At 35.7% G+C, this 27,135-nt stretch overlaps 1 protein-coding gene across 2 annotated transcripts; it reads left to right on the top strand.

Annotated features, from left to right (window-relative positions):
* The first annotated feature begins 3,175 nt into the window (after window positions 1-3,175).
* Window positions 3,176-22,931, top strand: LOC131076483 (kinesin-like protein KIN-12F). 2 transcript variants are annotated; one of them, XM_058013694.2, is made up of 38 exons: window positions 3,176-3,519; window positions 4,667-5,537; window positions 5,658-5,813; window positions 5,895-5,978; window positions 6,160-6,279; window positions 6,375-6,488; window positions 6,784-6,876; window positions 6,989-7,149; window positions 7,255-7,329; window positions 7,670-7,757; window positions 7,974-8,032; window positions 8,168-8,231; window positions 8,337-8,402; window positions 8,492-8,692; window positions 8,859-8,963; window positions 9,553-9,788; window positions 9,979-10,048; window positions 10,158-10,223; window positions 10,329-10,388; window positions 10,518-10,597; window positions 10,732-10,813; window positions 10,936-11,019; window positions 11,731-15,276; window positions 15,653-18,622; window positions 18,733-18,843; window positions 18,950-19,116; window positions 19,291-19,378; window positions 19,462-19,536; window positions 19,675-19,920; window positions 20,293-20,391; window positions 20,497-20,571; window positions 20,658-20,716; window positions 20,801-20,912; window positions 21,087-21,197; window positions 21,588-21,758; window positions 22,109-22,174; window positions 22,265-22,384; window positions 22,516-22,931. In XM_058013694.2, the coding sequence occupies exons 2-38, from the start codon at window positions 4,668-4,670 to the stop codon at window positions 22,654-22,656; spliced, it is 11,091 nt and encodes a 3,696-aa protein (XP_057869677.2). In that variant the 5' UTR covers window positions 3,176-3,519; window position 4,667; the 3' UTR covers window positions 22,657-22,931. The 2 variants fall into 2 exon arrangements, with proteins under 2 accessions (XP_057869677.2, XP_057869679.2); XM_058013696.2 differs by having other exon boundaries at window positions 3,179-3,519; window positions 18,736-18,843.
* Window positions 22,932-27,135: the final 4,204 nt, after the last annotated feature.

The following is a 27,135-nucleotide window of genomic DNA, read 5'->3' as shown; positions in this document are numbered from 1 at the left end:
CATGCAATTTACTATGAGAAAGGAAGAATTTTGTAACATACATGCAATTCACTACAAGAAAGGAAGAATTTTGTGCACCTGGTATATGTCTAGCTGAAGTGGTGGGCGGTGAAGAGCTTGCATGAGCTTTCCCTCTCTAAAATTACCTTCTAGGTTTATTCTAACCCTCTTCTGACTTGGCACTGCCCGAATGAAAATGACAATTCAACTTGCATTTCAATTTTTATACAACTTAAAAAATAATTTATTTAATAAGGGATTGATCAAAGGTACCCTTTGATTGAAGCCTATTTTTATATTAAAAAAATGGTGCCACATGGGGGTTTGAATCCCCTCCATTCATTTGAAAAATAGAGGGAGAGGAGGTCTTAAGGTCCAAGATAGAATAGATAGCTAACATCAGGACAATCCAAAGTCAGATGTTGCCTAGTGTTGTTTCAGATGATGCACTCCTCAACAAGAAGTTGGGGTCATATATGGATGCACTATCAAGGCTTGATAGTGGTATGACCCAAATGGAAGTAGATACAGATTTGTACAAAGAGGTAAGATACCCTTCGTTTGAACATGTATGTTCGAACGAAGGTGTTTTTAAAACTTTTTTGGCCAACACCAAATTTTCTTCATGGCTGAAAGTGTAACCCACTATTGTGGGTTCGCCCTCGAATAAGAGCATCATGGATGCTAATGAAAATTGTGTAGAGTAGATCCTAGGTTTCTATGAAACTCAAATAGTGGAGATTTAGCCTACTATATTTTTGGTGTTGCATATATTATTTTTATATGCTTCTATTGTGTATTTCTTCATTAAGTTGAACCTTTAGTTATTAACCTCAAAATTGGGCATTCATGATCATTTATGCATGGATAGGATTTGCATGCAAAGTGGGCTAGAAAAGGGGAGTAAAATAAGGAAAATATAGTTTTCAAATGTTGCTGACACTTTTGTGTGTGATCCTATCTAAAGGACAAGACCATGGGTGTGACAACTGTAGAGGTGGTAAAAAATATGAGAATTAAAGTTACATGAATGGTTGTGCAAGTGTGTGTTGGAGGTTCATGAGTTCATTTGTGGATTGAAATGATGTTAGAAGCTCGAGCCAACAACTTTAACATCAAGAAACCTTTAGAGAAGGTTGATTCCTTCACCAATAAAAAAATGTAGGAAAAATAGATAAAACAAGGAAATGATTTTAGAGAAATAAAAAGAAAAAAGAGGTGATGTGTCAATTAATGGATCAATTTCATTCCCTATTCAAATCTCAACCATCCATCCATTTTGAGCATATTATGTGATTAGGGATGGCTCAATTTACTTCCATGAACCAAGTAACAAATGAAACACACATAAACAATTAAGCATATATTCTAACACTCATTAATTAAGACACTTATTCATAAGGACCATAAATAAGTAGAATGTACACACAAGGTTTCAAGTTTGAGGACTGATTTTGAGGAAATGTTATTAAAGCAACATAACGTATGAACTATAGATTGTTAATTATACCCCAAGGATCCTTACAAAAAAAGTAGAAACCCAAATTTATAGATTGTGCATAAGAAAAGGTTTATCCTTAATTATTGATCCAAAAGAGAATCCAACAAATGAAATTCAAAGATCATTTATTAAAAATAGAGCTCTTATTAGATAACTTGCCTCACACTCCTCATAGTGGGCGAGGGAGAACTGCCACATGTAGTTTAAGAGGCCATTAAAAAGTTTCTCACTCTGACATTTTAATGAAAAAATAATTATAAAAAATAAAATGTAGTGAAATATTCAATACAATATGGAAAAGTTATATATGATGTAGGGTATTAGTTTATGAATAGTTGGTGCACCAAATTGTAAAAGTAGATACAATTGCTTAATAAATAAGGGCACTAGAAGTGAGTGCAACAAAATGAGAGGTTTTATCTTTGCACCAATAATTAAAATATTTAAATAGATAATAATAATAATGAATATAGTGTGTTTTCTAGTCAAAATTCATATAACAAAATCCAACCTTCAAAAGGACATACCATTTTTTCATTGTTGAGATAATTATAACCTTTATGGTTAGATACAAAGTTATGTTATTTTTCTATAGATGTTTGTTACAAATGAGGTATTGACCTTGACTTGTGTATGACATAAAAATGTGTCATTCTCTTTAACCTCGGGGCCTGCATAGATATATAACCATGTAGAATCAACAAATGTGAGACTTTTAAAGTCATATGAAAGCATTTCTAATACAATTTGTTATCTTAAAAATAAAATACAAAAAATTTAAAGCTAAAAAATTCATTCGAAAACAAATAATAATTAAAAGCATATTAAACAACTATAAAAAACATAAATCTTGACATTTTCTTATATAAATTTATTTTTAATATTGTCAAAGTTTTTAGGATCAACTAATTTCAACATATAAGATCATCCTCGAAAAAAATTCAAACCCAACATCATAAATACCCAAACTACAATGATTTTCACTAGTCCCTACACTCACACGGAAAGTTATTTGAAATGGGTTACATGCTAATCTCCACACAAAATGACACTCTAAAAACTTTCTAGATCTACAAAACACAACATTTTTTCGTTGATTTTTTTGTGGTTTAACAACAATAGAAATGCAAAGCATGAAAATTTAACTCCTAAAAATTTCGTAGAAATCCGTTAAACTATAAGACATACTATTTTGTGTAGAGTTTAGTCGCCCAAAAAATTAAAAAATAAAATCACTCACTTAGCTTTATGGTGTATAGTGTGTATCTTTTCATTCCATTTTATAACGGTTAAAAGAGTGGTTTGATTGGCTATAAACTTTCCGAACGTTTATTGTCTTTTGTATTAGAAGGTTTTTTCAAAAGAACTTAAACTGAATGTTTTTGAAAATTAAAATACAATATACTTGGCTGTGGAGGAATATGCAAAATAGCCGTTGGACATGTTTGACTAGACTGCGCATTTCCCCAAAAAGTTCATTATTACCGAAACAAGTTCAAATTTTTCTAATTTCTCAATCATAACAATTTACTTCGAATTATAACTTTTTATTCGTTATATTATAGATGACCCAATGAGCGCGCCGATGTATTCAAACGAGACAATCTTGTCAGCCGTCGATTGTCTGATCATTCAAATTTAACCGTCGATTTGTTGCCCTGTGTTCCTTTTCAATAATAACAACAATAAATCTTGAGATAGGATGTGAATCCGAGTCTTACTGTTTCCCTACTCAAATCAGAAGAAAGAGACGATGCTGAGCTTTATAATGATCATCTTCTTCTTCTGATTTTCTTCATAGATTTTCTAGTTCAGAAAGTTTGAATTGGTTGTCAACTAGGTTGAAGACCTGAGCTTTTGTTTTAAGGAGGCATTTGGCTCTTTGAATGAGAAATTTGCGCACCCATCAAAGGAGTTTTCGGTTCATGTACAGACGACACGGATTCAATAGATTTTTACAGCACTTGGTTGGGTTTTTCCAGTAGTCTAACTGGGGCATTTCAAGCTTTCTTGTCCAGGTCAGTTTTTACTATTTAAGTTCAAGAATTCATAGTTTAGATGAAAATGTGTTAGACCCACCTGGGATTTTGAAGTGTTACCTGTTTCATGAGAGCAGCCCCAGGCCTGAGAAGAAACCACCCCTTACAGGATTTGAACATCGGACCAACCCTCTAATCGTACGCATCTCATCATGTATGCTTGATTTGGCCTTGAATGTGATTGGATCACTTCACCCACCTACTGGGCCAGTGCAGGAAGAGCAAAAACACTCTTCGTACGAGACAAAGGACTCTTGCCAAATCCCCATTAATTATTGTTATCTATACCTGATAAAAAAAATCTCTTCCCACGTGGGTATTCGAATACAAGGTTCTTCTTGCACTTTAAGGCATACAAATTTTGAAATCTAAGTCAATCAGGCATACCCGTCAAGTCTATTGCTTGCCATGGATCTTTACAGTTTTGTGGGTTATCAAATTCGGAACTTGAGCAAATTTAATCTGTCTCAAACTTTAGATGCTGTAAATTCTTTTGCAGTTTTGATGCACTTTTGTACTCCTGGTTGTGACTTCATTTTTTTGAATTTTATTAATCTCCACTGTGCCATCGTAAATTCTTTTATTTTTCTAGTTTCAAATCATCTAGACTCTGTTATTTTCTGAATTGAATCAGAGTCAACTATATTGGGCCTCAATTCCTTTTTGTAGGGTTTAACAATCATGTTACTCAATCCAATCTGTAGTCTTGTGCTCTAAATCATGCAATTTGTGTCAGTTTCGAGGGCTCCATGATCTTGGGTTTGAATCATTATAGGGTCTGAATGTCAATTCTTGAATATTAGTTCGATTTCATTCTCATAAGTAAATTGTGTAAGATGTAAGATGTTTATCGTTCTCTTGTCTAAAACAGTGGAATCTTTGCTTTGAAAAATAGCATGTTAGTGAGATATTGCAAGTTGTTCCAGTGTTTAAGGCGTCCCTTAAGTTCATTATTTTAGGTTTGAAAAATTATACGGGTTAGTATACCCTATCAGTATTATCTATCTTGTTTCCTCGGTGTTTTCTCTGCTCAAGAATTGTAGAATGATTTAGATCTCATATTCCAATCTTGAAACATTGCTTTATATTACTAGCTAAAATGGATGATTCGGTGGGTGAAAAACAGAATGCTGCGCGAAATGTCTTCTCTAAGGATTTTCCGGCGAGCTTCTCAGAAACATGTTCCGCATGAAGAAACTGAGAATGGTTCAGAAAAGCCATCTGATTCTAATTTGCCTTCAACAGCAATGGCTGGTTCTATGAGGGCACCTCTTTGCCCACTTTCTGAACAGCAACAGAAACTGGCAGGTGTTTGTACAGAGAATTTCTCTGGTTCTCGAAGATTTGATGGAACTCCTACCAAAACCAAAGGAAAGGGTTGTGCAAAGGCTGACGATTCAGAATTACCTCCTTTTACATCACCACAAAAGAATGGATCTGTACCATCCTCAACTACAAATGTGAATAACAGAAACAGGTTTGGCTGGCCACAGAGACATGATACTTCTTCCAGAGAAACCAATATTACTAATGGAAGACGGTCTCCACTTCTACGGGACAATCGCAGTGAAATCTCTGGAGATACAAATTTCACTCCTCAGTCATTAAACAATGCATTTGGAAACGAGGCAAACCATGCAAATGGAAATGGAATTCAATCCAATAGAGGGTTTGTTGTTGGCAATGGAGGTTCTAACAATGCAACTCCTCGCCCTATAAAAACTGGAGGGAAGGCCTCATCGAATCAATCAGACTGTGGTTCTACTAGCAGTACACCTACAAAAAGTGTTTCAAGAGCACTCAACAATGGAGCTTCTGTTGGCACGGCCACCAACAGTTTTAGATTTCCCACTTCTCAGAATTCAGTTGCAAGAACTGGTCATCCCTGTAAAACTCTTGTTGTGGCATCGGCACCACCTACAGTGGTAAATACTGTTGAAGTGCCACATTTTGAACTCAAGGAAGACCCTGCATTTTGGATGGATCACAATGTGCAGGTGATGAATCTTTTCTCTTTTCTTTTCCCTTAAAGCTGAGTGTTTTGGCTATGCAACACAACTTTGTTTTTAACTTACATTTCCAGTGACTTATAATTCTACTTTTATTTCTTTCTGCAGGTTCTACTACGAATACGGCCTCTGAATAGTGCAGAGGTAGCTTCTCAAGGGTATAGTAGGTGCTTGAAGCAAGAGAGCGCCCATAGTATTACTTTCCTTGGTCCTCCTGAAACACGTTTCACATTTGATCATGTCGCCTGCGAAACTACAACACAGGTATACATATAGATATAAGCACATATCTGATTGGACATCTTATAATTGCAATTCCTTTTGAAAATTGTTCTGATCATGCAGGAGATGCTATTCAAAGTGGCTGGTTTGCCAATGGTGGAAAACTGTATGTCAGGTTACAATAGCTGTATGTTTGCTTATGGTCAGGTGTGTTTGGAATCTTCTCAATGCTTATGACTTATAATTTTCTGCATGCCATTATTTGTTACACAAAATTATGTGACATATTTTATTGGATGGTAAGCAAATGTTCACATGGTATTTTCATGCTATATAACACATTAAATGTGCTTTCCTTCAAGCTGATTTATGACATATTTTTTTGTAGACGGGAAGTGGAAAAACACACACAATGCTTGGTGATATTAATGAATTAGACCAGCGACCTAGTGCAAATCGTGGGATGACTCCTCGCATTTTTGAGTACTTGTTTGCAAGGATCAGAGCGGTAATTTTTTTCTCTTTGATTTTTCAGTTTTTTTTTTTTGTTAATTTGGTTAGTTGTGTGAATGCCTGGCATAATTGCTTTCCTTGTGAATGCAGGAAGAAGAAAGTCATATGCATGAGCAGTTGAGATATGTTTGCAAATGCTCTTTTCTTGAAATTTATAATGAGCAGATAACAGATCTACTGGAGCCTTCATCAACTAATTTGCAAGTAAAACATTAATTTATAATGTTTCTAGGAGTTTGCTTCTTTTAAATGTTATCTTTTATAGCAAATATTCCTCTTCAAACTAATAGCTACTCTTCTGGACTGCATTCATTACTTTTGCTTCTTTCAATGCCATGCTTTTTATTGAAGCTTCATGTGCTAGTCAAAAAAAAAAGTTCAGAGTTTTTGTTCACCCAACCAAATAAATTTGCTCCTTTAAACGACATATTTTACAGCAGTTATTATATTCCATAGAACTTTGTTTTCTAACATGCAAGAATTATTTTTCTTTGTACAGTTGCGAGAAGATGTTAGAAAAGGTGTATATGTTGATAACCTTACAGAGTTTGAAGTTAACAGTGTACAGGATGTTGTTCGGCTTTTGTTTCTGGTACACCATATATTTCTCTGTAAATTTAACCTGATCAGTTTTTGGTTATGATAACAATTTATCAGTTTGCAACTTACTTAAAAGATTGTTATGATTTCTTTATGATTGATAGGGAGCAGCAAACAGAAAGGTTGCAGCTACTAATATGAACCGCGAGAGTAGTCGTTCGCACAGTGTTTTTACATGTGTCATCGAGAGCCACTGGGAAAAGGACTCCATGACTAACATTCGCTATGGAAGGCTTAACCTAGTGGATCTTGCTGGTTCAGAAAGGTGTATTAGAACTGCTTTTGTTTAAATCTGTACTTAGCAGTTTTTGTCTTTCTGCATTTTCCCTTTTCCTTGTTGTCTTACCTGGTCTAGGTTTTTGTGAAACAGGCAGAAAAGTTCTGGTGCAGAAGGTGAACGTCTGAAAGAAGCTGCAAACATCAACAAGTCCTTGTCAACTCTTGGGTAATTGTGTAGATTTTTCACATGAAAGTTTATTGACATATATATAATACATGTATCGGTTAATTATGTATGGGTACAGACATCAGATGTTGAGCTGAAGTGTATCAGCATTTACCAATGTTATAAATGAATGATGAGCAAGATTGAATCAATCTCCAATGATATTAGCCGACTTACAAAATATGCACTGTATTAATTGTCTGATAAACATATCGTATGCATTACATTAATTAATTGCATTATTTGTTCGACTAAATATAATATAATCCCAATTTTAATTTACTTATGTACAATAATTTTTAAAAATATGGTTATTTAAGCATTTTTTTAACATGTGCAGCCTTGTAATTATGATTTTAGTGGATGTGGCTAATGGAAAGCAACGCCATGTTCCATACAGAGATTCCAGGCTTACATTTCTGCTTCAGGTGATGAAATTGTCAAATTGATGTTATTGGATTCAAGCTACTCCCTTGGTTTTCTGTTTCTTTCTTTTATTTTTTCAATGTTTTTGGGCCAAATTGAAGTGCAGACTGCAAGCTATTCCTTTGCTTATGTATTCAGTCTAAAATGAAATGCAAGCTATTCCTTTGCTTATGTATTCAGTCTAAATTGAAACGCAAGCTACTCCTTTGTTTTTACAGGATTCACTTGGTGGTAACTCTAAAACGACAATTATAGCAAATATCAGTCCATCATTATGGTTTGTGGCTAATTTTTTAAGAGAAGTGAATATACTCATCATAGATGTAACATTTATAGCACTCGACATCCTTGTATTTTGGTTATTTACTGAAAAGATTATGCAATATTTAAACAACTGACTCTGTAATGGCAGTTCTGCAAATGAGACATTGAGCACACTTAAGTTTGCTCAGAGAGCCAAATTCATTCAAAACAATGTATGAATCCCTCCTGCTTCAAGGTCATAATGTGTGAATACATCCTGAATCCATCTTGTTGTCTTTGAACTGATCATCACGATACCAACTGTTTGTTATTATCAGGCTATTGTAAACGAGGATGCTTCAGGAGACGTTATGGCTTTGCAACTTCAAATACAACAATTAAAGGTTTAAATTTTTTTGTGTGAATTATAGCTTCTTTTATTCTTTGTCCATGCTTCACAACTGAGCGAATTCATTTTCACAATGTAATACAGGAGGAACTGAGTTTTTTTAAACGTCAGAATGTTTCAAGATCTCTAGCATTTCGGTCAACAATATTTTCAGAGAGTAAACCTGGTAATGGTGAAGGAAATATGACTGTTGTGCCTGGTTACAATGTTGATGTTCCTGATTGTTCTCTTGACTTGCTGCCCAATCTAAATTCTTTAGGGAGCCCTAGGATATCCAGTAAGAAGGTGCGGCTTAATTTAATTTCATATTATTTGCAGTCTAACAGTGCATATTTATGTAGTGGGCAAATGCCAAAGGCTTACGGTGTCTATTAATATAGCAAACAAGTGAAAAGGGATCATTCTAGTATAAATCTGATATAGATTTTTTGTTTGGATTTATATGGTACAGTTAAAATCATTAGAAGCTACCTTGATGGGTGCTTTGAGAAGAGAAAATGTGGCTGAAACTACAACAAGGCGTCTGGAAGCTGAGATTGAACACCTAAACCGGCTGGTATGTCCAAAGAGGAAACTTTTAATTCCTTTTATGAGTTCATCTAATGTCAATAGTCAATGTCCGAATGTACAAGAACTGATTAAAACCCACGAGTTTAATGTTTCAGAGTTGAATTTATAGGAAACTCTTCTTTTTACATTCAGGGCCATTGAGAAATCGAATTTTTACTAGAGTTGAATGAAAGCCAATTGGGATCTCACTTTTCTACTAAGCAAATAAGTTGAATACTATCTCAATATTCAATTTTAATTAAAGAAGAATTTGGTTTATGATGACAATCCTGCAAGTCGTCGGAAATGATTTTTTTGTTGGTTAGATTGTTTATGTATTCTCATAGTGTAGTGTATTCTCTACAAAGGTAATAGTAGAATGTGCCTGATAGATTCATGGAAGAGAAGCAAATAAGATATGTACTATCTGAATCTTCAATTCTAATCAAAGAAGATTGTGGTCTGTGATAACGATTCTGCAAGTTGCTGAAAATGCTTTTTGTTGTTTACACTTTTTGTGTGTTCTCATAGTTGCAGAGATTTTGTCATGATTTTCCTCCATGAAGTCCTACTTAATTGTGAAATGTGAATGATAGGTTCGGCAGAGAGAGGAGGATACCCAGTGCACTAAAATGATGTTACGTTTTCGAGAGGACAAAATTAGAAGGCTGGAATCTGTTGCAGATGGTTTAATTTCATCAGATGCGTATCTCTTAGAGGAGAAAAATGCTTTATTTGAAGAACTTCAGCTTGTTCGCGGGCGGCTTGATCGCAACCCTGAGCTGACTCGATTTGCCATGGAAAATATAAGACTTCTGGAACAACTTAGAAAGTACGTTTAACTTAGCATTTCCTTTCAAATTTATGATCTGCTGCAGAATTGCATTTCCTATAATCTTATTTTCTTTCAGATTTATTATATTTAAATAGCATGTTTTATAATCTTGAATTTATGAAATTTTTGTCCTGATTTCCATATAGCTCTGATGGTGTTACTGATGAATTGCACTTTCTGATGGTAGGTACCAAGATTTTTATGAAGGAGGGGAGAGAGAGAATTTACTTGCAGAGGTTTCTGATTTGCGCGATCAGGTTTCTATAAGATTTTAATAAAAAATGCATTTTGAGCTCATTTTAATCCTTTGTAAAGAACAACGATCCCATTTGTTTGATTTGTTTGTTTGCAAATTATGCTTGCCAGCTACTTGAGGTCCTAGAAGGAAAGTTTGAGCAAGAAAAAAGTCCACGTACATTTTCAACACCTGAGGTATGACTGTTTATTAGGTTGTTTAATGCATTGTCTGTTTAGGTTCCCTGTTGGCGGTAATTAAATGTTTTCAAGGAGTCTGATACATCAGGAGTTTGGATGCAGGTGGTGATTTCTCCTGAGCTTGCTTGTGTTACAAGAGAGAACGATATGCTAAGATCAGAAGTCTGTCTCCCTCTTCTATCTGTGAATTATTTTGTTTTCTACTGTGTTCGAATGCTTTCTTAAATTTAAAAATAATCATGCAAAATGTCTTTTACATATCTTTAATAAGGTATGCTTTATTTGCTGCAGGTGGATAACACTCGTAAAGAGATAGAAGACTGCAGGAATCATCTGAGTGCCTGCCTAGAAGTAAATGAAAAAATGTCAAGGTAGTCATAAACTGTTATTTCTAATTCTGATGACAGCAGTCTATATACTGAAGCTGAAAAGTTTTATGTCTGCCAATAATTTCTTTTAGAGAACAGTTCTTCATTTAACTTTCATTTACTGCTGATGTCTTTAGGGAAATTGATGAATTGCATTTGCAACTTGACTATCTCAAGGCAACTTGCTATCAGCAACAAAATGATCTGGAAGCACTAAGGGTATAAATTTCTTTGTGTCCTTGCTTCTTATGTCTTCTGTGAGATGTAGGCCCACAGTAACATGCTATACAAGAAATGTCCAATAACAATTGTGATTTACAGTTTATTGCTAATGTTTGCAGTCTCAATCAATTGCTGCTGGCACTGTAGAGGAAGAGAATGGACAGGAACAGATCATAGATCACTTGAAAGAACAGGTTCAAACGGTTAGCGTTTAACCCTTAAATTGTCAATTAATGATCTTGTTTAACGTGTATTCATTGGAATGTGTAGAAGAACAACTGTTTGGTAACACGATTATTTAAGTAGTTACGCAGAGGACTGCTTTGAAATAAGAAGGGTATATTTTCAAATAAATTTTTGCAAATATGCAGAAAATAAGTTGCTGTTTTTGTATTACATTTTATAAACTAGTTTATTTTAGTAGTGTAGAAATGAAACAAACAGTTTACGGTTTGGTAATGATTTTATTTTATTAGTTTACAAAGAGGACTGCTTTGGAATAAGAAGGGTATATTTTCAAATACTTTTTTGCAAATATGCAGAAAATAAATTGCTGTTTTAGTATTATAGTAGCTTATTTTAGTAGTTTATATGCATTGATTGAAATGTCTAGAAATGGCACAACTGTTTTAGTTTATGGTTTGGTAATGAGCTTATTTAGTAGTTTATGCAGATGCCTTCTTTGAAACAATACGAGTATATTTTCAAATACATTTTTGCAAAATGCAGAAAATGGATTACTGTTTTAGTTTTACAGTTTAGTAACTGGTTTATTTTGGTAGTTTAGGCAGAGGTCTGCTTTGAGACTTAAGGGGTGAATTATCAAATGCATTTTTTTCCTTGCATCATGATTCCTTTCTTTCCTGCTTCTTGTCAGCTACTTAAACCATTCTAAACTACAATTTTCTGTACAGGAAATGGAATTAAGGACAAAGATTGATGATGCCCAAGCATCTGTGAGGAATAATAGACACGACTTGCAAGAAAAAACACAGAGAGAACAGGAACTTGAAATGAGACATTCAGAGGAAATCATGCAACTCCAACTAGAGATTGAAACAATTGAAACAATTTTAGAAGAAGAACGACTGAGTAGAAAAGAGGCAGAAGAAAGGGTTATGCAACTTAGCCAGAATTTGGAAGCAGCGAGCGAGAAATCTTTGCAAGTTAGCAAAGACCTAGAAGCAGCTTTGGAAAAAGTAAATGATGGAAAATCAGTGATTGAAGCATTGGAGTCACAGCAGCTCTTTTCAATAAATGAGATAGAGAACCTTCAAGTAAGAAACAGGGAAATTTTGGAGCTTCTAAACAAGAAAGAAGAGGAAAGACAGATGCTGGAAAATAAGAGCAAGATTTTGAATGAAAACCTGAATATAGATAAAGAGCTGGGAGTACTGGAAAAACAAAGAAAAGATAATTGCAGTGAAAATGTAAATAATGAACATTCCTCTATGCAAGTTAAGTTAGAGAGGATGCAAAGGGCTCTTGAAAAAGCCAGGAAGCTCAACATGAGGTTACAGAATGAGCAAGCTTCACAAACGTCACATGAAGAAGAAATGGATAATGTACGCAGACAGGTTGAAACTGAAACAGCAGAGGTGATCATTTGCCTGCAGGAGGAACTTGTTGCCCTTCGGCAACAGGTTGACTCAACAACTGCAAGAGAATCTGAAAAAAATGAGCATCTGACACATCTTGAAGGAGAAATAGAAGAACTAAAATATAGATTAACCTTTCTTACAGAAGAGAATGATAGACTGGTAAGTATGACGGCTGAGAAAGATTCAGAGATAAAAGAACTGAAGGATGAATGGGAAAAAGCAGCCATAGATCTAACGAACTGCCTTGCAGAAGGAGATCAAGCCCTTGAAGATGCATCTGAGCAGATGGAGAGTATTATGGATTCATTTCCCCATAAAAGGCTTAAAATTGATCAAGGAGTAGAGCGAGTGGTGGCCATAATTAGTGAAAAAGAAAAAGTAATCGATACCCTTCAAAAACGACTGCAGCATGCCCAAAATCTAGCTCGTGACACAGAAGGAAAAATGCGATCCTTGCAGGAGGCAACACTGACAATTACAGAAGTGCAGCAACGAGAGAATGATGACATGTCGAAGGAGGCATGCAAGATGAGATCAGAACTGTCCCAAAAAATATCTATCATTCAAGGATTAGAGAGTGAGGTAGTCAACTGCCAAAACAGCATAAGGGAGGCAGAAAAGCGTTCCAGTGCTGCTTTTATTATGGTCAAGAAGCTTACTGAGCTAAATGATGGGATGTCAAAGGAGGTATCTAAGGTAAGATTAGAATTGTCCCAAAAGATATCTATCATTCAAGGGTTAGAAAGAGAGCTAACTAACTGCCAAAGTGACATAAGGGAGGCAGAAAAACGTTCCAGTGCTGCATTTATTGTTGTCAAGAAATATGCTGAGCTGAATGATGGGATGTCAAAGGAAGTATCTAAGGTAAGATCTGAACTGTTTCTGAAATCATCCATCATTGAAGGATTAGAGAGTGAGATAGCTAACAGCCAAAGCCGCATGAGGGAGACAGAAAAATGTGCCAGTGCTGCATTTATTGTGTCGAAAAAACTTACTGAGTTGAATGAGTCTCAGAGAGAAGCAGCAAAAAGTACAGCTTCCCAGCTTGATGAAGCTTTGGAGGCAAGCAGACAGAAGGGAAAATTGGTTCAAGACATGCAGAATGAACTCTTGGAAGCAAGGTTACAGATTGACTCTCTGAAGCAACTGATACTGAAAACTGAAAAAGAAAGTGATGAACTGAAACTGGTTTTGGCCAGTGAGCAGGATAAGGTGAAAGTGGTTGAGAAAAAAGCTGAAGTGAGCGAAGAGAACATATGGAAGGTGGTGGATGAAGTGGAGAAATCATGGCAAAAGGTTTTTGAGGTTGAGACTAAACTCTGTTCATATGTTGGATCTATTGAGAAGGAGCTATCTGCTAGTAAAGCAGACTCAATGACAACTTTTGACGATTTCAAAAGACAAGTACAAAATCAATTTGAAGAGGTTCATGCATTGAAGGATGAACTCATGTGTAAACTTGGCAATCAAACACAAGTGATAGAAAAAGCTATGCAAACTATTAACGATTTAAGGGAGAAAGAAAACCAGTTGATTCTTGCATTTGTAGATGCAATCCTTGCTGCCAGGAAAATGCAACATCGTAACAACATAGACGCTCGGCAACTCAGTGAGAGAGAATCATCATTAAAATGTGCGAATGAAAAACTAAAAATGGCAGAGATAGAGTTGAAAGAGAGAGATCAACAGGTCCATGAACTGACTGTAGCTTTGGAAGCTCTTGAAATTGCAAAGTCAAATGTAGAATTAGAAAAGCTGCAACTTGTGATTGTAGCAGATCAGGCTACATCAAGGTGTTTAATAAAGGAACAAGAACTGCACGTGGCAAAGCAAGAATTTTCATTCATTCATGCAAAGTTGAAAGAGCTTGAAGATAATGCTTGTTTTGTTAATGCTAGAATGGACCACTCTCTAAAGCAACTTAAGTGTCTTGAAGAACATTCAAAACTTCTTGTTGGTCAGGATGTGCAGAAAAAATTGGACGATGAGAGGCAGGAACTGCATTCTGAAAAAGAGTGCGTTGAGGAAGAGATGACGAGAAAACAAATGACCGTAACTGAAGAATTTGGTGCCACACAATGCAAAGTAAAAATGATGGATGATAATATAATTGAGTCAACCTTGACTACTGAGGCTCTTATAGAAAAAATTAGCCATGTTGAAAAGGAAGCTTTACTCAAAGATGCAGCTATTGCTCGTGATAAAGTTTCTAATAAGGAGAAAGAGCTCTTATTTGTCCACAATACATTGACTGAGGTTCAGCAAAAGTTAAAGTTAGCTGATGATAACGTGGATGCACTTGAAGCACTAATAAATGATTTTGCATGTTCTGAAGAGCATCGGAGAATTGAAAGGCAAAGTCTTTCTTCAAAAATTGAGCATTTGCAGGCTGTCCTTCTTGAGAAGGAGAATGAGGTAGAAGTTTTACGAAATCAGCAAGTAACCGAGATTTCAGGTGCTGTTTCTAAGTCTGCTTTGGCAGAAAATATCAACAATGTAACTATTGCATCAGAGGTTGAGAAAATGAAAATTGAGACTGAGAATCTCAAAACAATTCTTTATGAAAAAGATCAAACCATTTTATCTGTAAGGAAGGAAATGGAAGCCGCTCTAGCAAGTTTGAAGGAAGCTGAGCTGGAGATGAAAAGAACATTAGATGAAAATGAAGAATTGACTGAGTCAGTGGAAATGGAAAGGTGTCAGATTGAAGGGCTAACTAATGAGATCAAACATTTACGTGAAGACATAAATCACAAACAAACGGAACTTGATCTCCTGCAGGCAGAGATGGTCAAAATCCTTGAGGCAATGGAGGAGAGGACAAAGGAAACTGAAGCAACATGGCGAAAAGAGAAAGAGGTATAGCTAGAAAATTTATTCATCACTTTATCTTCGGATTTTTATTGAGTGGCACTAGCTGCTTCCTAACCTTTACTGTTACTGACAGATGACTTGTTAATACATTCATTTAATTTGATAGTGTTAATATGAATAGTTCGGGTGTTATTATTTAAGCAGATATCTTTAGATTTTTATTATCAATGCATTCATTTAATTTAATATTGTTACTATCGATGATTCGGGTAATATTATTTCAGCAGATTTTGTCTTTGGAGTTTTATCATGTCACACTAGCTTTTTTTTAACGTTTAGTATTACTGGCAGATAACTTTTTAATGCATTTATTTATTCAATAGAGTTACTACTCAATGATTTGGGATTATTGTTTAAGCAGATATTATCTCTTGAGCTAAATAATGCCAAGTTGGTTGCTGCCGAAAAAACCAGTGAGGCAGTTACTATGCTCAGAAAGTTTGAGGAGAGCCAAGAGACTATCAAAGAAGCAGATCTCATGCTCAATGCGCTATTGAGAGCAAATGAAAATGCAAAACATGACACTGAAAGGTGGAAGAATGTGGAGGAAGAATTTGTGACAGAAAGGGGGTCCTTGATTGATGAAATTGAAAGGGCCAAAATTGCATTTACAGAAAAGGAGCAGCAGGTTGTGTCAATGCAAGAGCAGATTCAAATGAAATCACAAGAAACAAGAGACCTAATTTCAGATGTAGAAAAATTTGTAATGAATTCCATAAGGGTTCTTGAGGAAGAAATTAAGACTATCAATGCAGAAATAGGCAGCTTAAAGCAGGATGTTTTACATGCCTTGGATGCCAATAGATCATTGTTTGAAGAACTTTGGTCTATTGTTGCTGAAAAAGATAGTACTATGTTTCTGTTGCATTCTTGCCAAGTTGAAGCACTATTAGGAAAGATCCATATGCTAAATATTCAAGTTGTTTCTCTTAATAAGAAACTAATTGAATCCAATGCAAGCAAATGTCAGTTGGAGGAGAATAACACACAATTACAAGAAGAAGTTGCTATGCATATCGGTTTAGGTGCCAATATACAAGTTGAAATCAAGAGCACTTTAGGCAACATTATTGAGAAAGAGACTCGATTGGAAAGGCTTTTGGGACAGTTAAACAATTTTGAGAAGAAAATATCTGTTCTAGAGGTGCAGGAGAACTCAATGATGGGATGGTCCACTGCCAAGGACGTTGAATTGGCTAACTTGATCTCAGAGGTGGAGAAGAAACACATTGAGGTAGATGCTGCTACTGATAAAATTGAAAAATTAAAAGGTGAAAAGGAGGAACTGTGTGCGCACCTTGATCATTCTTTTAAGAAGATCTCAATTTTGGAAAGGGAGCAGGAATCATTTCAACAATCAATGCACACTGAGATTGATTTGCTTCATTTGCAATTGCATGAATCCAACGAAAGGGCCACCAAGTCAGAGAAACATAACAAAGATCTAAATGATGAGATAAAACAGTATGGAACAGCTATACTTGAGTTGCAAGAGGATTTAACAGGCCGTCCAGAAGGGACCTTTAAGTCAGTCAAAGGAAGAGAAAGTTTGTCTGGACAGCTACAATTATTAAAAATGGAAGTATCTGATTTAAAGATCAAGGAAGAGATGTTAAGGAAAGAATTGATGGCTAAGGAATCCCAGATGGCAATTCTCTGTCAAGAAGTGGATGGGCATGGCAAGGTTCAAAGCAATCTTGACGAAACACTCCAACTGGTGGATAATTTACAAAAAGAAAAACAGGAGCTGTCTTTTGCGTTGGATCAGTCTAACAAAATGATTAGACAGCTAGAAAATGAGAAGGCGGCTTTTCAACAGGACGAATTGAGACTTAAAGAAAGATTAGATTCATTAGTTCTTGAAAATGGACAGAGCTGTGAAAGCGTAGTTCACTTTCAGAAGCTTTCTGCAGACGCAGATGAAAATTTGAAGAAGAAGGATGGAGAGATTGAGGCCATGCAGAAGAAGTTAGAAGAGGTTGCTGTCAATTCAATGTACTGGGAACAGGAACGTAAAGGATTACAAGAAAGGGTAGGCATGCTGGAGATTTCTTTGGATACTCTCCAATCTGATTTTGATGTCAACAAGAGAGAGTTGATTGAGCTTCAACTTGCTCATTCTACAGCTCTTGAGCATCTTGAAAACAAGCATCAAGAGGTTGCTGATTTAATGAGTAAGCTGAATGCTTCTGAAATGGAAAACATGGGGTTAAGAAATGAAATTGATAAACAAATGACAGTCCAGGACAAATTATGTTCTGAGCTTCAGCAAAGCAATGACGTTGCTGCAGAGATCAAGAGGGAGCATGCTGAATCTGCTGAACTCTTAAAAGTGAGAGAAGGAGAGGTTACAATGTTAATCCAACAGAAGGAAGATATTTCTAATAAATTGTATGGAATGGAGAATGAAAACAAAGAGCTGAAGGAAGCCTTAAGCAGACAAAATCACAAACTGCAAGAATTTACAATTCAGATAGCTCTTATTGATGACAATTTGAAGCAATTAAGCAGAGATAGCTGTGATTCTATTCTTACAGTTGAAAATCTTGAAGGCAGGCTTTACAGTTTGCCAGAAAAAGTTCTCTCTGCCATGTCAACAAAGAATGCAGATGAAGAGCAGCTCGTTGACATAGAAAACATTCTTCAATACACATGTGTTCTTGAAGAGAAGACACATGTATTTCTGGATCAAATGGAACTGATTGAGATGAAATTTGAAGAGCTTTTGTCTCAAAATGCTTCACTACACATAGAATTGAAACGTAAGGAAGAAGTTATCAACGGGTTGCAATTTGACTTAAGCTTATTGCAAGAGTCTGCATCCAAAGCGAAAGATCAAAAGGATGAAGTCCAAGAAGCGACTGCAGCATTGAAGTTGGTTCAAGAAGATCTGTTGGCAAAAAGTAATGAGCTAACTAAAATCAGGTCTGATAATAACAAACTGGAGATAAAGTTAAAAGAAAAGGAAAGTGAATCCAACAGATTGAAAGTAGATCTTGCAGAACTGAAGGAAAATCTGGCCTCTGTTTCAAAAGAAAACTCTCAGCTTGCAAGTGACGTAGAAGATCTCTTAAAAAAGAATAATTCTGCCGAAGAGGAATTGGAAGAGAAACAGAAACTTATTGAAGGACTAGAGGAAGAACTTCTAGAAATGAGTTCTTTGGTTGATCACCAGACGATACTTTCTATTGAAAGCATGAAGTGTGAACTGAACAATGTTACTCGAGAGAGAGACCGGCTTCAAGCTGAAACACTTGTTTTGAATGAACAGCTGGAAATGACACAGGCTTTTGCAGATGAACGTGAAGCTATTGCTGTCGAAGCCCGCCAGGTTTGTTCTCTTTTTATTTTCTTAAGTTCTCTCTATTCTTCATACTCTTCTTTGTTTGCTTCTATGCCCTTATGAAAACAGTTCTTTCTTTCCTAAAACATCACATGAAGAAGGTTGCGGAAGCACGTAAAATTTATGCTGAAGAGAAAGAAGAGGAGGCTAAGCTTCTGGAACGATCTGTTGAAGAACTAGAACGGACTGTAAATGCATTAGAGAGCCAGGTAGGGACTATAAATGCATTAGAGAGACAGGTAGGTTCTAAGTTTCGTTAATAAGAACTTCTGCAACACGGTATGACTTATTTTTGTTTTAACTCTGTAAAAACAGGTGGATATTGTGAAACGAGAGGCTGATAGGCAGCGACTGATGAGGGAGGATATTGAATTGGAGTTACAAGCGTTAAGACATCAGATGCTAACAATGCAAAGTATACACAGCACTGGAAATAATCAAAACGCAAGTGACTCAATGGGGAGTGTCACTACTAACCAAAGGTTCGGGTTTCTAATACAATTACAATTTAACAGTGTTCTCGAGGAATTGCGTCTATGGTCGAATGAGATGATTACTAATGGTTGTTTTCTAATACAATTACAATTTATCAATAGTCTCAAGGAATTGTGTCTATGGCCAAATGAGATGATTACTAATGGTTGATTCCTATGCAGACCTATAGTGGACAAACAGCTTGAACAGCGAGATTTACATAAACACATTAAAAATCTTGAGAAAGAAATTGAAGAAAAGAATGCCGAGGTAACTTGTAAATTTTGATTTAACAGAAATTTCTTTTAATTGGGTGATGGAAGACTTCTCAAACATTTTCACTTCTCACACAGATTAAGAAGTGCAAAGCACATATTGAAGAGTTAACCATGAATGCAGAAATACAGGCTAATGAGTATCAACAAAAGGTATGGCATGCAGGAATCTGGATTGTTTTTTGGTGCATTGTTGTATTCGAATGTGGAATCAATATTTGAACTCTCCAGGACGAGGCATACAAAATATTGCTTGTTGATTAACATTTTCTTATCGTCTGTTTAAAACAGTATAAAGCACTGGAAGCTATGGCGATTCAAGTCAAAGCTGAGCAATCTAATTCTAATGCCGTAGCTTCATCTAGCAACAAGTTAGGAGAAAAAACTGCTACTAAGCCTAGGGGTTCAGGTTCACCATTCAAGTGCATTGGTTTGGGTTTAGCTCATCAAATGCATTCAGAGAGGGATGAGGAGCTACAAGCTTCCAGGCACCGTATAGAAGAACTTGAAACATTTCTGGCAGCACGACAAAAGGAGGTAAATGAAACATTTGGTGTGATATCTAGTAATATTTTTGAATTGATTTCTGTTCTTTTGAAACTATTTGTAACTATCTTTTGTGTAGAATGCTAGCTGAAAACTAGGAAAAAACTGAAATCTATGTTTGGACTTGAACTTCAAAAAAATATTTTAAATTCATAATTTTCCGACTTCAAACTTGACGGAACATAGATGTTTATCACCTATCTATTTGATAGAAACTTGTGGAAACAATTCGCTTGAATCTTATTTTCCTAAATCTTTGTATTTCTGATGCTTCTCAAATGTTTATGCTGAATGCTAAGCTGGATGCAGCTGCAGAATTTTCACCTATATTGTTTCTCAGACGATTGTCTTTCTGTTTCTCAGATATTTATGCTGAATTCTCGGTTAGCAGCAGCAGAAAGTATGACACATGATGTCATAAGGGATTTGCTTGGAGTAAAACTGGACATGACCAACTATGCTGTGAGTTAAATCTCTGAATTCTAGAATTCAGCATAAATATCAGCTAATAAGTTTATTTTGTGTATCATAATGTATTGTTCTTTTGATTTCATGATGCAATAACAGTCTGTACTGGATAATCAACAAGTACAAAAGATAGCTGAAAAAGCTCGGCGACAAAATGAAGAATCACAAGAAAAGGTTTGGTTATTATTTGTATGGGAAGACAATACCTGAATTATTTCTTAACAGTTTAATGAAGGGGCATTCATTGTTGTACCTTTCAGGAACAGGAAGTTCTTAAGCTAAAACATCAATTGAATGAGTTAATAGAAGAAAGAGAGAGGTACTTTTTCTGATTATTTTTTCTGCATAGATATATATCCTTGGTATTAGAATACAAATTGAGCCCTGAAATTTGGTTCTACAGCTGGCTGGATGAAATTAATCGCAGACAGGCAGAAATGGTTGCTGCTCGAGTTGCAGCTGAGAAACTCCGACAGCGAGATCAGTTCTTGACTACAGAGAATGAAATGTTAAAGGTATATTGAAGATACACTTTTTCATTTATTTCATATGTTGAGGATGCGCTTCACATATACATATTCACAGTATGTTAAATATATACTTTTTAGTTCAGGTTTAGTGGTTTAATTGTAAAGAATGTTTGGTGTTATCCAAGAAGAGATTGATTGTTTTAGAAAGTAACATTACAGGCAGATAATTCTAATCAAAAGAGAAGGCTTATTGAGATTGAGGAGGAAATCAAGAAGCTATCGGGCCAACAAAATCTACAGCAAAGAATTCACCACCATGCAAAAATCAAGGCATGTGTATTTCTTAATTTGTGAAATTATGCCTTCATTTTTTATGTTTTTGGTAATTTACTCCAAGAGGTGCATCATGAAGTGTGAGTCAGGGTAACTCCCTGTACTGTGATGTTGATCATCCTCACCAATGTGCCTGTGTCAAATGTAATTTTACCCAAGAATCCCTGTAATGTGATGTTGAATGATCCACACCAGGTCACCTGGCTTAACTGTATTACTGAGATGACATGGATGGTTCATATGAATTAACATATGAGCAAGATAGTATAATCTTAATAAGTGCACCTGAGTCCTTTGGATCTGTGTTTGGGTATGTTTGCATTGTTAGATATGTTTTATTGTTTATTATTTTAAATGGATCATTTTATTTAAATACTTGTTTTACAGGAGGAGAATAATGTACTCAGGGCTCAGTACGAGGATATCTCTGCAAAACTACGACGTACAGAGGTTCTTCTAGCGCGAGTGAGTGATGAACTTGCTCGGTATCGAACAGCTGATGGAAAGTCACCTTATATTAGTATTGATGAAGAGCAGAGACTGAGGAACAAACTACAGGTATGTATGAAATATAGCCCTTGACTGTAGCTCCCATTCCTCTTCAGCCCATATTACTAAAACTGTAGGCTTCCAACAATATGTATTCAAAATCTCTCTTGTCAAAATGAGGCCACATGTAAGTTTGTATTGCTGTCTAGGCTGTGACCTATAACATTACCTTTACTTTTATGTATTTAGTACAAAATTTGCCCTCAGTTTCAAGCTCATGACTAAACTGTGAGTAAATGAGCATGGCACCTTGCATGACATATCTGGGATAAGATAAATCTGCATTCTGCACAAATATTTTCACTGGAGAATGCCAAATGTTGATGACAAACCTTCTAAGCTGAATGAATATTTTGCAGGAAACTGAGGAAGAAAGGGTACAAATGGCACAGAAGCTGTTAGGTTTGTGTAACAGCATTTTACAGGTTAGTAGGATAACCCTTGTGTGTCTGTATGTCAAATTATCTCTTTACAAAATGTCTTTTAACTTGATAGCTCAATGTGGAATCCAACAGGCAGCTGGAATTGTTAGACCACCAAGGGAAATTGATCCTTCCTTAGCAGTGGAAACATTGCAGCAACTCAAAGAGAGGCTTGAAAGTGCAGAGAGAGAAATACGAGACCTGAAACTTAAGGTATAGGTTATTATTCTTTAAATTTATAGAAACAAGTAGCTGTCATGAAAAAAAATCAACGCGAAGGTTTGTTAGACTTTTTATTTCTGCTGCTTACAATTGCTAAAAACAGCGGCTTTTTGTTGAACCAGATGAAAATTGCTGGTGAAAAGATGAAATTGAGTGAGCTTCGTCAACAGTCAACTTCTCCCTCAAGCGTGAAGACAAATGACAAGAGTTTCACAAGTGTGCAGCAGAGCTGTCCCAGTCCTTCTCGTCCCAATTTAAGATAAACGTTAATATGAAGTAGGGAAACATACAAGAATCTTTGTATAGAAACCAAGGAAGGGGTCCATATTCCATGTAACCCATTACTTGTGTAGTAAGCAACTGTGATTTGTTTGAGTTGAGGGATATTTTGTATATGCCCCTCCTCAATGTAGATTCTTCTTACTAATCGTGTACATATTCTAGGCAGATCAATTACAATGCACTCCATTGCATTGATTAAGTGTTCTTGGAAAATTCTTGGTAAATGAAAAATTCCTTGTCAAGTTTCATTCTTCAATTTGATTCAGAGAAACATTAATTATAATCATCTATTTTGTGTTCTGCTGTTAAGCTTACTATATAATTCCGAATCTCATACTGTTAAATTGAACTTCAACAAAATGTTCATATTTTTGAATCTCATATTTGTTCTCAGAGCTAATTGTTGTGCATTGAGCTTTCACAGGAGTGTTCATATTTTGACAAATATAGAAAATCATTATGAAATTCCTTGAAAAATATAGAATATCAGTATGATAAAAATGCCATCACTGATTTTGTGTGGTAAAAAACTTGGGAGCCTGTAATAAAAAATAAGTCAATTCTCATTTTCATAAAACGTTGCAGTTATATGGCATCTAATTTTGGAATAGGGGCAGCGCTAAGGAATTGAATTGTACCTTGTCTGAATACATCTTCTCTCCTTTTGGCGAATATTAGGCAACACTAATTCCTACTTTAGTGTCTATAAGGGGGGCTATAGTTGCCTCGGCCTTCCATATAGTTGGGATGAACTAATAAACATGGGGATGTTAGCATTTCTTTATTAGAAATGCAAAAATTGCCCAGATCGGTTTGTTCAACAGAGAGTCAATTGCCCACATATTGAGTTGAATGTTGATGAAATCTCTTAGACCACATGCTTAGAGACTACTTGGCATTAGAGGTTAGAGGCTACTTTGCACTATAGCCCCTACCATCATAAATGGTAGAGGAGTGGGGGGATCAATTTGCTCATCATCACACACCAAGAGACAAATGGTTTAGAACATGGTGCCATAGAGACAACATGCTTCGGAAACACTCATGTTCATTCACATAGAGATGCTATAGGGTAGGGGAGGCACACATTTGAACCATTATGACAAGTTGTGTAGTCTATAGCTATTATAGAGGGGTGTAGGGAGGGGAATTGTAGGGTCGGCTAAATTCTATATGTAACATACCTACCAATTATAGTTTTTCTTGAAGGTGGGGTGGGTAATTGAATTCCTCTATCAAGGTGGTAGAGATTTACAATTCCATATTCTATATGGTAACATGAATGCCCAATTGCTATCTTCTATGGTGTGATCTATCTTTCTAAATAACTCAAGGCCATCATAACATGATTGGTTCAAGTGTCAGTAATAGAATAGTCTACTGATATAGGGTTGGTAGAACTATTGGAATGTAATTAATGATGATTTGCTTTGATTTGCCACAACTATTCTTTTGACTGGAGCTTATTTATTTATTTGAGCTGCCCCAATCATTAGAAGAAAGGCAATTCCTCAATTTGAATCATATAGTTACTCATCCTTGATTCAAACTTGATCTATAGCTTATTACATATATAATATGTAGGGGAGTTACTTGTCCTTTATTCCTTGATTGGGGATCACCACAAGAAAAGTGAGTGAGAGTCATACTTCCCAACAAATGAAGAAATGGATTTGGGCGTTTATGCACAATTCTACCACGGTTTATGTGACTCTAGACCAAAGCTAGGGATTATAACCTACTTCCTCCTTTTTCATAGACTTACTTCAAAGGTAGTAGAGCTATAGGTTTGTGGGCTTGGTCATCTCTTTATTGGGACCTCCATTAAATAATATCAAAGCAAGCATGGTTCTTGCATGAGTGAGTCATGAGGAGTGTGCATATAGAAGTGTTGATTGTGAGGTAATTTGTAGGCAATGAGTGAGATGTAGAACAATTTGCAAGTAGTGTGGAAGAGGAGCACCAATATGATGTAACTTGTACATAAGGGTAATCTAGTGTACTCAACCTGAGCGACATATATTTACATTTGTAGGTTAATGTGCCTTGTCAACATGTTAAGCAAGAGTGACTCGTAGAGTTGCTAGTATGGAGAGAATCTTGGAGATGTGAATGAGAGGTAGATAAGATGTTGAACTTTATGCCTATTTCTTACAAGAAAGACCAACAAGGAAGGTTGAGAAGATTTTTGTGAAGTTTATGTTGAATAACTTTGTGCAATGCATTGATTGATGAATATTTTCGTGAAGTTCTATTCATTTCCTTTAATACTTGTCTCTTTCAACACCTTCAAGTAGAAGATATACATTATTTGCATGTAGTAGGTGTGTGATGGTTTCAAAACAATGATTCAGCTATGAAAACTATAAATTTACTTAGGATTTGTTAAAACTCAAACCTTCTTGCAAAACATTGATGCAGTGATGTGTGGAAACTTTGGAATTTATGTAATACTAGTTTGGTTATTGAACAAATATGTGGAACAAAACAATAGTATTGGTCTTAAAATATTTGGTGCATCATCATAGTAGTCATAGGTTTCATTCTAAGCCATCCCTTTTCTCATTTCTAAGGAAATCATTAGTTTAGTCTAGTTTTTGGTGATTTTAGTAAGGAAGCAACCATATCTAGAGATTGACCTCTAACTATCAAAGCCGATAGTTTGAAAGGTCATCCCATGTTTCAATAGGTAATTTGAGCTGCCGATTGAACAAAGGTCCTTACTTAGTTGATAACAATTTTTGGCATGCCAGGTGGGACAGTTCGAACTATTTCAATTCAAAACTTTCCCACTTCTTGATATTTGGTGTGTATGTGAATAATTTTTGCCTTTGAAGGCAATATTTTCACTTGGTGACTTTGAGCTCAAAGTTACTAGTTTTAGTAGTCCAAGTGTTGATATGTGCATAAAGTTGGTAAAAAGAAATTTGATTTCATCCCAATTCAAAGTTTTGAATAAATCTCCAGCTTTATGAATGAATGAGGATGTCAAAGTTTCATAGACAACATGTATTTCCATCTCCATATCATGAAAGTATTGCTTATATACCCTCCAGTTATCCATATCAAACTAAACCAACAATTGGTTTTAGTCCATATACCTTTGCTACAAGAAGTAACCAACATGTTTAACATGCTTACCACCTACCCACCCCTACTAAAGCTTCTTGGAAACCAATATGTGCTCAAATTTGATCCCAAGAAGGATCTTTTGCTCCAAATCAATGTTCTTACTTACAAATTCAACCTCAGAATATTGATAATGCGGAGCTTAGAGACATTAAAAAATGGTCAAAGATGCTTTGCTAGACTTCACCAAGCAACTGGATGAACATCAAGATGCAACAAGAGTTTGATTGAAACACAAAGAGTTGGCTTATCGAGCTATCTCCATGAGCAGGAGTTGGAGATGCAAAGGGAGTAATATGAAGAGTCTCTTGCAACAAAGATTGTTGCTAAAGAAGAGCATGTGAAGTTGTTGCTAACCCAAGTATGAAGGTTAGAATCTCAACCAATTTTCTGCATTCCAGGTCAACTTACAAAAGAGGTGGCTAAGTTTAACATTCCAAGATTCAAGCAAGCTAAACCTCTTAAGTCTTCAAATGAGCTCCCTAAGTTTGAAATTCCACGTTTTATAAGACCTCATTCATTGCAAGATTATGTGCTTTCACAAACTAAGCCCGTTGTTCCCCAAGAACAACTTTTTCAAGAGCCCATATCCCTTTAATAAGCCTAACAAATTCCCCAACTTTTTTACCTAAGCCAATTTTCTTGTTCTCTTGTTATTTGTTTGTATCTCTATGGACCTATTGTCTACCAAGAGAGCTGGTCTAATGAGAAAACAAATGATTTATATGAGGTAGAAGAAGATTCCTTTTTTGTTGGTAAACTTGTGCTTGAGGTTCAAAATAAAAAATCAGACTTGCTACAAGTGAATGATGAGTAGAACCAGTTGGGACAGCAAAGTTATAAGTGAGAAATAAGTGCTAAACATGAGATACAAGTTTTTTGGATGAACTTCCTCATTTTGTTGAGTAGAGTGAAGAAAGTATGTTCATACAAACATTAGCAACAAGTAATGGGTTGTTGGCAAGAGACACTGCATTGATGATCAGATGTTGTCATTGATGGCAACTTGAGTTAGATCCAATCCGCAGCTCATGATTGAGGTTCAGTGAGGTCCGGTGAGAAGAATAGGTCCTCCAACATAATGCACAATGTTGTGGTTGGTAATTTAGTTGTGTTGAGTATTTGCTGTAGTGGATCTCGGTAAACATTATGGTCGTATGATATGCATAATACCAGGTTTGTGGCATTTGGTGATATGTTTTGAATAAATTGGAAGATCTGGTAGACAGTTTTTGGTAGAATAGTGTTCATTGGCTGTAGCGTGTGAAGATTTTGTGTGCAGATCATGTAGATTGATTTTGGCGGTTGTTTGCGTGATCGAGGTTGTTGAG

The sequence above is a fragment of the Cryptomeria japonica genome, chromosome 5 (genome assembly GCF_030272615.1).
Source record: "Cryptomeria japonica chromosome 5, Sugi_1.0, whole genome shotgun sequence".
NCBI classification, from domain to species: domain Eukaryota; kingdom Viridiplantae; phylum Streptophyta; class Pinopsida; order Cupressales; family Cupressaceae; genus Cryptomeria; species Cryptomeria japonica.
This window is presented reverse-complemented; position numbering and strand designations above follow the sequence as displayed.

Coding starts and splice junctions, on each gene's coding strand:
- LOC131076483 (XM_058013694.2), top strand. CDS start 4,668: ATGCTGCGCGAAATGTCTTCTCTAAGGATTTTCCGGCGAGCTTCTCAG. Junction 8,693..8,858: donor CTAGGATATCCAGTAAGAAG/GTGCGGCTTAAT, acceptor TATATGGTACAG/TTAAAATCATTAGAAGCTAC. Junction 22,175..22,264: donor TGTGTAACAGCATTTTACAG/GTTAGTAGGATA, acceptor GGAATCCAACAG/GCAGCTGGAATTGTTAGACC.